Source organism: Poromitra crassiceps, assembly GCF_964638095.1.
Source record: "Poromitra crassiceps genome assembly, chromosome: 7".
NCBI lineage: Eukaryota > Metazoa > Chordata > Actinopteri > Beryciformes > Melamphaidae > Poromitra > Poromitra crassiceps.
Window position 1 is genome coordinate 51,233,988 of NC_139628.1, and position 13,074 is coordinate 51,247,061.

A 13,074-nucleotide genomic window follows, 5' to 3' on the forward strand; every position below is an offset into this window, starting at 1 on the left:
TTTCAAAAGTAAGGCTTTGACCTACAACAAATACTATTTTGTCTGTCTTTAGATACAATGTTGACAGCAGACCTCTTTGCACATGTTAAGTATTTTTTTGTCTGCGTGTGTGTGTTTTCAGAAATGAACAACCCTTTGCTGCCAGCTACAAGATATTCTGCGAACGAGTCATCCGTCAAAGGATTATCGATAAACAAGAAATCCTGAAAATGAACCAACTAAGGAAGAAATTCATAGACATCGTTAAGAAGAATGAGGATATTGATGCTTCAGACTACAGGTAACTGTGTCCTTGACAGTTCAGTAAATAAAAAAGAACCTCTTTCATACTGAAAAGTTTCCATTTTATTGATTTATTCGCTCACAAGAAAGGCTGACAGTATGTTTAAATGTATTTGTTTGTCATTGTGAAAAAAATCCCTTTATTTATACATTTGTGCTCGTCTTTTTCTATATTTTCATGTTGCAGGCAGGATAAACTGAAAAAGCGGTTGGCCCGTGATTTCCCCCAGCTGGTGTTTCACAGCCCTGCAACGCGCAACATCTCCGAACTGGTTTTTGTTGAAACATTATCAGCAGATACACTGTTAGACAGGCTACCGCATCCATCAGACACGACAACAACTGAGTCAACCGAGGTAAGCCAAGCTGAAAGTGACAATGAACACACATCTGGACAAACTACAGAGCACACAAGGACACTGTACAGTGCAGGACTGATATTGAAGAGACTTGTGAATGAAACTCCCGGGATGAAATGCCCCTGGCCTCCCACAGCAGAGGATTTGAATGTTTCTGACGCAAAATCTGTTGTGCCAGTTGAACTATTCAATGTGATTTCCTGGATTATAGGTGCAACAGAGGAACCAACACTAGACCATTATGTTGATATTCCTGAAGATGTGAACCTAAAAGTTTTATCTGTTTGTCAAGACATTGTGTATCTTGCTTCTAAAGGTCGGAAGCAGACGCCTAAGTCACTGTGTCTTGGTCTAACTGTTCGCCATTTAACAGGTTCATCCAATGTTCTGTCACTACTGAACAGATTAGGACACTGTGCTTCATGGAACACAGTTGTCAGTCTAGACACTAGCCTAGCGTCACTACAACTTCTAGAGGGCAGAGACAAAATCCCTAAGGGGTTCTCAAAGAAGGCACCAACCATACTGGTGTGGGATAACATCGATTTTGGGGAGGAGACACTGTCAGGTCGTGGAACTACTCACCATACAAATGGCATTATGGTACAAAGTTCTGTTGTTGAAACAATGTCTAGACCAGACAGACAGCCACTGCCGAAGTCAGTTTACACATTCAAAGCACCTCCTAGCATCCCGCTACAACACTATCCACAGACTAAAAGACAAGGGCCACAGAACTTGCTTCAGGATGAAAGTGTTCCATTGCAGGTGGAAACGTACAGGTTGAACACTGTGTCTGCTGCCAAAACAGAACTGGCATATGTTTTAGTGAAGAACACAGATGCTGAAGCATGTACAGTACCAGGCTGGACAGGTTTCCACACAATGCTACAAAGTGATGCCACTCTACCTAAGTCAGCACTGTATTATCTTCCAGTCATTGAGGCTTCACCGACAGAGATGTCAACAGTTAACACTATTCTGAAGCGAAGTGTTGAACTTGCTGATCAGCTAGAACTGGACCATGTAGTGTTAGTTTTTGACCAAGCTATATATGCCAAAGCTCAGCAAATCCGCTGGAAAGATGATGAGTTGACAAAGCGTCTTGTGGTTAGACTAGGTGAGTTTCATACATGCATGTCCTTCCTAGGCATTTTAGGAAAAAGATTTGGTGATGCAGGACTGCAAGACATACTCATCGAGTCTGAAGTCGTTGCCCAAGGATCCATCAATGGTGTGATCAGTGGTCATCATTACAACCGCAGCATGAGGGCACACAAACTTATGTATGAGAGTCTGCAACGTGCCAGATTCAGCACATTCCTAGACTCATTAACACCAGAGGAGAGAGATGAGTGCATGGCTGTCATCACTGAGATCAAAGACGCTTTCCCAGACAGAACAATGGATGTTTTGTGTGCAAATGAGAACTTTGACAAAATGTGTTCAAAGTATGCCGTCTTTGTGGAAACGAGAAGTGCAGAAAACCCAACGTTTGCCTTCTGGAGTTCATACATTGACATGGTACAAATACTACTGCTGTTTGTGAGAGCAACACGTGAATCAGACTGGCAGCTTCACCTGTCAACAGTGCGCCTGATGATGGCATGGTTTTTTGCTTACGACCGTGTAAACTATGCTAGGTATTTGCCTTCATACTGGCTGGAAATGGTCAATTTGCCTCTCACACATCCTTCTTGTCACAAAGACCTCAGTGTAAAAGGCCAGTGGACTGTCCAACGTCAAAGTGCCCATGGATTTGCCTCCATTGCTTGTGACCAGGCTATTGAGCAAACATGCAATAGAGATTCCAAGACAAAGGGTGGCTGGACAGGGATAACACTGAATCGGGCTGCAGTGTCTCGCTGGATATTGTCACAACATGAAAGAGCTGCCATAGCTAGACAATGTGAGTCAATGGCTGGTAAATCTCCTGAAACACGGAGACGAAAAGATCTGGACCAAACACGGATTCATGCCGATGAAAATGCTGTGACCAGAATAAGTTCCACCATAGATTCTATGCTGAACCCATTTGACATACACCAAGATGGCATTGTTTGTCTTAGCTCAGGGACAGTAGCAGCTGAAGATGTCAAGAATGATTTGCTTGCAGCACAAGAAAGAGGTGAAGAAGCTGTCAAAGTCTTTTTGGACCAAAGACTGTTGTCAAAATCAGTCGACATTTTCGCCCCCATCAAGGCACAAAAACTGAAGACCTTCAGTGACCAGGCAAAGACAAAGAAGAAATCTGCAGCAGGCAAAGATGTGATTCTGCGTGCTGACAAGAAACTGTTCTCCAGACTACTCATTGTTGGTCAAACTAGAAAGATAGACCTGAGGGAAGTTCTGTCCTACTCCTTGGGAACGGTTTCATATCCTTTAGCCAGTACTGACGGGTCACTAGCTAAAACAAACAAATCAGCTCTGATGAATATATTGGAGAACAAAGACAAAGACTGCTTAGTTCAACAAGTTCCGTCAGATGGAGCTATTCTCTTCGATGGCATGGCAGTCATTCAAGCCATTCGTTCCAAACCGGCTACCTTTGGAGAATTGGCTGAAAACGTACTACAGTATGTGCTCAAATTAGCTCTGCAGCACAAGTGTACACGGATAGACTTTGTCATTGACCAGTATCCAAAAATTAGCATTAAGAACCTAGAGCGGTCACGTAGGGCTGGGGTCGGTACACAACGGGTGCAAATCTATGGACGGGATCAAAAGGCACCAACGCAATGGAAAAAGTTTCTATCAGATGGAACAAACAAAGCAGAACTGGCAGAATTCCTCTATGTTGCATGGCGAGATGCTGACCTCACCATTTTGGGCAGGGACCTCAGCTTGTACATAGCACATGGAGAACTGTGTCACTGTGTTTCCGTAAAAGAGGGTTCACAAACTGTCACTGCTGTTCAAGAACTGACATGTGACCATGAGGAATATGACACTAGGGTATTTGTACATGCACAGCATGCTGCACAAGAACACCAAACTGTAGTCATCAAAAGCCCCGATACTGACGTGGCAGTGATTGCTGTAAGTCTGCAGAAAGATTTACAGTGTAGCTTGTATTTCTTCACAGGAGTAGGCAACAGAACGAGGATCATTGATGTGGCTAAGGTGTCAGCAGCTCTTGGCACCAGTGTTTGTTCTGCACTCATTGGCATCCATACCTTCACAGGTTGTGACTCGACCAGTGCCTTTCATGGCAAGGGCAAAGGGAAGACATTTTCTCTTGCTTGCCAGAAAGAAGAATACCTGACTGGGTTCACAAATCTTGGCAGCAGTTTTAACCTTGACCAGTCAACTTTCAACACACTGAGCAAATATGTGTGCCACCTGTATGGCCAATCATCTGCCAAAAACGTGAACGATGCAAGGTACAAATCATTTTGTACGGCATCATCAGCTTTGCCAGAACTGTCCATTCCCCCAACAAGTGATGCTCTCCACCAACATTGCAAAAGGGCAAACTACCAAGCAGCAGTGATGAGACGTTCTCTGACTAGTAGGATGTGTGCTCCTTCACCCATTGGCAATGGATGGGGCATGGAGGATGGGGAGTTAACAGTAACATGGATGACTAGAAATCCTGCCCCTGATAGTGTGTTGCAGGTAGTCCACTGTAATTGTAAAAAAAGCAAATGTGAAACTGGAAGATGTTCATGCATGTCTGCAAAACTGTCTTGCACTGATTTATGTCACTGCCAGGACTGTGAAAATGTGTCAAAGGAAACAGAAGAAAGAGGTACATGGGATGATGACTCTGATGAAAGTGATAGGGATGAGTAACCCAACATGTTACTATGTAGGCCTACTACTTGTTTTGTTCAAGAATTATTAAATTGTTAAAGAATTGCCACACTGCCTACATCCAGTTAAATGCAATGCATAAATGCAAACAGCACAGACTACTTACACAGCCAACAGAAGGTTTTATTGTGATGCATTTGTATGCTATTTTGTATTTTCATATATTTCCTTGGCGGGGGGGGGGGGGGGGGGGGTGTACAAATGACAGATGCTGTGACACTTTGTGGTACTTGAATAAATGTTTCATACCATATGTTGTAATAATTCTGACCTCTAGTACTTTAATTTTTAGTCTTGTCCATTTTTTGCATTATTCCAATTTAGGGGGCGTGGTAACATTTTGATAGATTTTCTGCCATTTTGGTCCAAGGTGCCCTGATTTTCTTTTCTACCTTTCATTACACAGTAGGTTGAGACATTTTTTATGTATGAAACATAAGCTTTTGGCACAATTTACTGTGGAGGTTTCATTGTACTGTGTGGCAAACACTTAAGTTGAAGCATATTCTTTAACAAATATGCTACATTTCATGATCTAAATTCACATATGAGTAAACTAAAGGCACCAATACTTGTTTCAGATGTTAAGTATATGCATTTTAGCATTTATGACATTTGAGAAAGATTTTGTGTTGCCAAAAACACATTTTACAAGCAAAAACAGCAGCACAAGATTTTCGTTTTTTGGTTATAAACTGTTTATACATTTCTGGCTTGTGACAAAATACTGCAGGATATTATGAGTAGAACTTTTAACCCAAAGTCCAGAAGGGTATTGTCTATGAAAAAATGCATTGAATGAGTAGTGCCCATGACATGGGAACGAAACTCATTTTCTAAGCACTTTTTCATGGGTCCCAACACGGCCTACTGTGTGTGTGTGCCTCTCTCTCACACAATCACACACACGCGCGCACGCACACACACACATTCTCTCTCACACCCCCCCCCTCCACACACACACACACAAATAAACAAACACACGCACACATTCTCTCCCTCTCACACCCCCCCCCCCCCCACACACACACAGTACATACAGTACATTCTCTCTCTGTGTGTCTCTCTCTCACACAACCACACACACACACACACACACACACACACACACGCCCACATTCTCTCTCACACACACCCCACACACCCCCCCCCCCACACACACACACACAGTACATACATTATCTCTCTCTCTCTCTATGTATCTCTCTCTCTCACACACACACACACACACACACACACACACACACAACCACACACACACAAAGGGGACAGGGCTCCTGGTGTGCTAGATATTGTAAAGAATAATCTTAGGTGTGCATGCATGCTGCAGAACCACAGCAGATCTACTGTTCCAGACTACCCCCTTGCAATCATCACACACCTACACACACACACGCATCCACGCACACACTCTCTCACACACACACACACACACCTACACACCTTGAGGCGCACACGAGCACACCCTCTCCACCAGCGTAGCGCCGCACTGCCTCTTTCAGTAAGACGAGTGGTCTGGGCTATCTCTACCCCCACACGCTGACAGGATCTTGTAATAACACCCGACATAAACGTGTCCCCTAGTCCCTTCTTTATCTCTTTAATCCCGAGGAAGCCAGCGCTCACTATAGTGGGAGGAGGGAGGTATAGCCGCGCTCGTCCATATGTCTCTCCATCTGTATAGCGCCGTATTTCAATCGCAATGGCACAACAATGGCCGATCGAGGCGGAGCAGAAGGGAGGGCGACATGTTGCGCGGAGATACTTCAGCCAGGGAGCGGCCATGGAGGAAAGGTTTATCCCCTCCAGCCGGTCGATGGCTGCACCTGCTTTTGGAGGGGACTTGAAAACAATAATAAAAAAAAAAAAAAAGTTTCACTCCTTTTCGACCGTTTAAACTTCTCCATCCGTTCGCTCGCTGACTTGCTCTTTCTTCTTCTTCTGCTTTTGTTTGCTCTTTGCAAAGTGCTTCGTGCCGGCTAACGTGGAGGGAATGGTGCAGAGAGACAGCGAGCTGATTGGCCGGCTGCACTACAAGGAAGGCCACGACCTGTACCACTGGAGGGCGGGCTGGTTCACTCTGGACGGCTCGGCGCTCCGCTTCAGCTCGGGAGAAGAAGAGGCCGTGGAGGAGGTGCTCCAGCTCAAACAGCTACAGGAGCTCAGTAAGCTCACTTTCTTCTTCTCCTCTCTCTGTTTCTCACACGCGTCTTGTCCCGCTAGTCACTGACCCTTCCTCTTAGAGGGACGGTTCAACCCCCCCCCCAAAAAAAAATCAAAAATACATATTTTTGCCGTAGCTGTAGTGCTATTTATCCATCCCGATCGTTTTGGTGTGAGTTGCGGAGTTTGATGGGGGGCATCGTCCGGAGATGTCTGTCTTCTCTTGAATACAATGGGAGTGGATGGCACTCGGCTTGTGGTGCTCAAAGTGAGAAAATGTCTCCTTCCAGAAATCATGCCCCGGTTACTCGAGATAATTCACATTTTCTTTCGACCAAACTTAGCAGCTATAGACGGTTTTCACCAGAGCGCAACCCCACAGCACTTCCTTTTTCTCAGCATTCGGCAAACTGCAGAAATATTCACTCGACATCGTTACTTTTGTTTTCGCCGCTCAGCTGTATAGACGGTTTTCACGGAATGGTCAGTCCTGCACTTGAATGTTTCTTTTTTCTTTTGTGTCCATAGCAAACACTGCAACAGGAAGTGAGCGGGGGTTCAATTTAGAATGTTTTTGTTGTCAAGTTAAAACCGTCTATAGCGGGTGTCATTTGGTTTCAGTTCAGCTGCAGTTGTGCTAGTTGTAGTTTTGTCTGTAGTTTTGGTCTCAAGAAAATAGTTCCTACTGTACATAAAACCGCTTCAAATGTATTTTTTTGGGTTCTTTGAGCACCACAAGCCGAGTGCCATCCACTTCCATTATATTGGAGAGAAGGCAGACATCTTTACGTCCGGTATCTGTAAAAGTCGGCACCTCACACCAAAACCATCTAGATGGATAAGTAGCACTACGGGTATAGAGGAAAATGATGTCTTCTTGATTTTGGGGCCAACTGTCCCTTTAACACAAACAGAAAGATCGCAATTTGTTCCTTTCATATATGACCTCAGTTCAATCTCAAAAACAGCAGAGTACTGTTGCGTCTGTGAGCAGAGAGTCCTTAGTTAAAGGAGAATTTCGTTTTTTTTTAACCTGGAGCCCTCTCCTCACATTAATTATTATCTGACGACTCACCCAGTGTTCTCCGCCGTGTTTTTGTCCGTCTTAGGCGTTGTTGTAATCGAAATAGTGTGCAAGCCAGTCCTAGAATGGAGCTCCGTGGGGGCCACGTGGCAGCGTGGTTTTCCTCCATGTAAATAGACAGTTTTATTCCCGTTTTCGACCCATATCGTCATAATCTGATCCCTAAAGAACCATCAGACTGCTATTGTCCCCCGGGCTCTTTACAGCGGTAGTTACAGGCATCCCATTTCCTCCTGTCGGGTCAGTGAGACCAACTCTCGTCAAGTCCCACGAGACTTTCCTGCCGCTGGCCTGTGGACTGACTTGACGAGCGTTGGTCTCACTGACCCGACAGGAGGAAATGGGCCCGGGGGACAAAAGCAGTCTGATGGTTCTTTAGGGATCAGATTATGACGATATGGGTCGAAAACGGGAATAAAACTGTCTATTTACATGGAGGAAAACCACGCTGCCACGTGGCCCCCACGGAGCTACATTCTAGGACTGGCTTGCACACTATTTCGAGAACACTGGGTGAGTCGTCAGATAATAATTAATGTGAGGAGAGGGCTTCAGGTTAAAAAAAATGAAATTCTCCTGCAGGGGAGCTTTGAAATGGTGCAATAAGTATGATTTTTCTCCAGGAGGAGATATCGTGCTATCGATGTTGTCCTAATTCCTACAGTAGCTACATGTTGCCGATACAGATCAATGATGGCCATGATTACTTAATGCACCCTTAAATGGGCACCACTCACGAGTTCTTGCAAAAGCTGGTCAATAGAGAGGCAAAGTGAACGTCACTTCCTGCTTCAGCACTGTACCAGAGATTTTCTTCCGCCATTTATTTTCCCATAGACATTTCGTCAAATGCTTATAAAAAATATTTTTACTTGGACAAACCAAACGGTTCAGCTATATTTAGAATCGGGAGAGACCATAGAACATTTCACTCGCACCAAAACAAAAAAAAAAAAAACATAGAAAGAAATTGCAACATAAATAGAAATTGCTTTACGTTTCGATCCGAGTGAAATGTTATGCGGTCTCTCCTGTTTCTAAATATATCTGAACCGATTGGTTTGAACGAGTAAAACTATTTTGATACGCATTTTACGAAATGTCTATGGGAAAATAAATGGCGGATGAAAATACCTGGTACAGTGCTGAAGCAGGAAGTGACGTTCCACTTTGGCTCTCCATAATTATTTATTATTGTTATTATTTTTTTCTCGGTTCGCACGTGATCAAACCGGTTTGGGCTCGTACACCGAACCGAACCGGTTAAAAACCGGAAATCGACCCATACCTAGAGGGAGGGGAGAACCAGAGGATCTCTTTTGAATCCATTTGCAGCTCACAGTGGGTCAAAGCTCCGTCTTCTCACCTGCGGCGCTCGCTCTCATTCCCCGGCGTTCCCAAACCATATTTGTCACAGTCGGGTAGGGTTGGCATGATGGACGATGGCATCGACCATCGTGATTGGCCGACCCCCCATCGACCTCTGAGCCGTCTACATCGGATCATCGTGATTAATTATCTGTTCGAAATAAATTTGTGCCGTTTTAATAATAAAAAATACCAAGTCCACTTACCGTGACGCGTGGGGGACGCGCCGGCGGCATTAAAGGAGCGCGCCCAGTTCAGACCCAGAGAAGCCTCCCCTCCCTCCTCCTCCGCTCTACTGCTTCTCTGCACTGGGTGTGCTTGTTTAACGTCCCCCGCGCATGAGAAGTCAGTTCTTTTGTTGTGAACACTTTTAACACGTTAACTGCCAGCGACGTATGCATACGTCAAAAAAAATCCAGCGCTTGACTGCCAGCGACGTATGGATACGTCAAAAAAAACGTTTTTTTTTTTTTGACGGTGGGGCGTTGATCAATCCCTTTTACGTCTCCTGTACAATTATTGGAGGTATTGAATGTGTATAATCTATTTTACCGACCCACTAAGTGTTGACAGTGCTCCCCCAGACGAGCGAAATCAAAGAAAAAGGGAGCAAAGCCATTCAAGGAAATGGCGAGGCGATTTTACAGTATTACATTCTCATGAAAATGGTTGGGGGAAAACGCTCTCGTTTTCGCACTGATTGCTGGCGATGCGGGATTGCAAATTTACATAATACATTACAGGTGGAACACACTTTGAAACACGCAGCATAAATATGACCAGAATCGCAAAAGCTTCTCTCAACCAAAACTCCCAAGAAGCGAGCGAGTCCCGACTTCCTCAAACAGCAGCCTGCAGACAGGCACAGGAGAGCAGCAAAAGCACTGAGACTGTGACGGCCGCGGCAGCCAAGAAGAGGGAGGAGTTGCCTCTCGCTCTCTCCCTCTCTCTCTCTCTCTCGCTCTCTCTCTCTCCCTCCCTCCCTCTCTCTCTCTCTCTCTCTCTCTCTCCCTCTCCCCCTCTCACTAGGATTAAACCTAGTGCGTCTCCCTCCCGAGAGGGAGGGAGAGAGAGAGAGAGGGAGGGAGAGCGAGAGGGAGGGAGAGAGAGAGAGAGAGAGAGAGGGAGGGAGAGCGAGGGGAAGGGAGAGAGAGAGAGAGAGAGAGAGCGAGAGGGGGAGGGAGAGAGAGAGAGAGAGAGAGCCAAAAATGAATGGTTAAAGTGACAGCTCTATCGAATTTCACAAAAAGCCGTTTATCTCTGAATATTTTTTCTCATGCTAAAACCATGCTGTATTCAACTGATAATGCTTACATAACTACTAACTCTACAAACTAACTCTTTTAGACAGAGAAAGTACACATTCTATTAGTACTTTTGAGATATTGTATGTTCACAAACTCCAAGCAGAAAATAATCCTCGGCGCTTGTAAAATGAGCCACAATCCTCAAAAAACGGCTTGGCAGAAGCTACCTACAGCAAGAAAAAAATGGCTGGCAGTCAATGTGTTAAGAGAAAGAAGAAACTTCACGTTCTTTCCTGTTTTCAACCCAAAGTGAGTACAAGTCTTCAACTGTGAATTTAACTCGCCTGTTTCCAAAGTGAAAGTTGAAGTCGCTCACAGCAGCAGCCTTAACGCTAGACTCATCAGTCTGAATGACTGATCAGTCTCGTGTTGAGGCTACAGCAGCAGCAGCTGTGTTTCTCTCTCAACTCTCCTTTCCTCTTGTCAAATCGCTCTCATTAGGTTCAAAAGCCCACGCGAATCTAACGTTATATCAGCCAGTAATTCAGTCAGTTTACTGCCAGCTAGTTGAATTCAACACACACACACATTGTTGGTGAGGACCTGTAACGTTAATGTTTTGTTATTTGCACCGTTCAAATTGCTGGTAGTGAGAGCCACTGCCTATCGAAGCCCGCTGGTCTCCGTGAAGAGCTCAGCTGTCCAGTTGTTAATGAACGCATTGCAATGAATGGCATTACCGCACCGCAGCGACTTCATAAATTATGAATTATTCCCCCCACCCCCGCCAATGACGATGCCATCGTGGATCACGATGGTTCACTGTGGAATAATCACGATGGATAATTTACTGACATCGCACAACTCTACAGTCGGGGAGCCCTTAGTGCCAGGAGGGACTGGCTCTTTTGCCAGGGAGCCCTTAGTGCCAGGAGGGACTGGCTCTTTTGTCAGGGAGCCCTTAGTGCCAGGAGGGACTGGCTCTTTTGCCAGGGAGCCCTTAGTGCCAGGAGGGACTGGCTCTTTTGTCAGGGAGCCCTTAGTGCCAGGAGGGACTGGCTCTTTTGTCAGGGAGCCCTTAGTGCCAGGAGGGACTGGCTCTTTTGTCAGGGAGCCCTTAGTACCAGGAGGGACTGGCTCTTTTGCCAGGGAGCCCTTAGTGCCAGGAGGGACTGGCTCTTTTGTCAGGGAGCCCTTAGTGCCAGGAGGGACTGGCTCTTTTGTCAGGGAGCCCTTAGTGCCAGGAGGGACTGGCTCTTTTGTCAGGGAGCCCTTAGTGCCAGGAGGGACTAGGGCTTTTGTCAGGGAGCCCTTAGTGCCAGGAGGGACTGGCTCTTTGGTCAGGGAGCCCTTAGTGCCAGGAGGGACTGGCTCTTTTGCCAGGGAGCCCTTAGTGCCAGGAGGGACTGGCTCTTTTGTCAGGGAGCCCTTAGTGCCAGGAGGGACTGGCTCTTTTGCCAGGGAGCCCTTAGTGCCAGGAGGGACTGGCTCTTTTGTCAGGGAGCCCTTAGTGCCAGGAGGGACTAGGGCTTTTGTCAGGGAGCCCTTAGTGCCAGGAGGGACTGGCTCTTTTGTCAGGGAGCCCTTAGTGCCAGGAGGGACTGGCTCTTTTGTCAGGGAGCCCTTAGTGCCAGGAGGGACTGGCTCTTTTGTCAGGGAGCCCTTAGTGCCAGGAGGGACTGGCTCTTTTGTCAGGGAGCCCTTAGTGCCAGGAGGGACTGGCTCTTTTGTCAGGGAGCCCTTAGTGCCAGGAGGGACTGGCTCTTTTGTCAGGGAGCCCTTAGTGCCAGGAGGGACTAGGGCTTTTGTCAGGGAGCCCTTAGTGCCAGGAGGGACTGGCTCTTTTGTCAGGGAGCCCTTAGTGCCAGGAGGGACTGGCTCTTTTGTCAGGGAGCCCTTAGTGCCAGGAGGGACTGGCTCTTTTGTCAGGGGATGGAAGCTTCTGGAGTGTTGAGCAGGATGCCTTCAGGAACCACTGTCTGTGACATGGGATTAACTGTTATTTATTCTACATTGACACCACCGTATGAAAGGTTTTCTCCCCCTTTTCTCCCCAATTGTGATTGGGCGATTCCCCCTGCTGTCCCGTTCGTTGCTCCACCCCCTCTGAGCTTTGTAGACTAGCGCACGCTTCCTCCGATACATGTGCAGTCGCCAGCCACTTCTTTTCACCTGACAGCGAGGAGTTTCACCGGGAGGGCGTAGCGTGTGGGAGGATCACAATATTCCACCAGTCCAAAAAAACAGCCAAAAAACAGGCGCCGCGACCGACCAGAGGAGGCGCTAGTGAAGCGACCAAGACTCATACCCCGCACCGGCTTCCCACCCGCAGATGCGGCCAATTGTGTCTGTAGGACACATCAATAAACGTGCCTTACCGCAAGCTGTGTAATGACACGCGGCGGCATTAAAACCAAGGGAGGTGTAGTTGCACCGTTGACCACCAGGTGTCATCTGTGAGCATCCTTGAGATTAAGTGTTGAGAATGAGAATGTGACTACTGTACTGTATGTCTATGTGACTGTGAATAGGGCGGAGAGAAACGGAGATCTGAGAGTTTCTTCATTGCACACAATTCCGAGCTGGATGTAATGTATCATTTTTCCATCATTTTTCATTGTACCAAGCCGGAAGTACCGCTGCGGGGAATTGAACCCCGGGTCTCCGCCATGGTAGGCGAGTGCTTTCAACTCTACTGTACACTACTCAGAGACCGTTGTATACCTCCGCTGTATAGCTGACTAGCATCATCCAT

General features: G+C 46.4%; 2 protein-coding genes across 3 annotated transcripts in view; both read left to right on the plus strand.

Annotated features, from left to right (window-relative positions):
• LOC310780042 (uncharacterized protein) overlaps nt 1-4,600 on the plus strand; it is a 6,199-nt gene extending 1,599 nt beyond the window's left edge. Inside the window, exons 2-3 of one of the 2 annotated variants that reach the window (XR_014552898.1) lie at nt 1-280; nt 470-4,600. The exon at nt 1-280 is cut by the window's left edge and continues 200 nt beyond it. Coding sequence is in view for 1 of the 2 variants with exons in the window: in XM_083640578.1 (XP_083496704.1) it covers nt 122-284 (163 nt within the window). In the remaining variant the exon portion in view is untranslated. The other variant, XM_083640578.1, reaches the window with a different exon arrangement.
• The window catches only part of arap2 (ArfGAP with RhoGAP domain, ankyrin repeat and PH domain 2), a gene marked incomplete at both ends in the record, with an annotated part of 247,365 nt that overhangs the window by 190,765 nt on the left and 43,526 nt on the right, over nt 1-13,074 (plus strand). Inside the window, one exon of the mRNA XM_083640202.1 lies at nt 6,424-6,622. Coding sequence (XP_083496328.1) covers nt 6,424-6,622 — 199 coding nt within the window. The remainder of the gene's footprint in view (nt 1-6,423; nt 6,623-13,074) is intronic.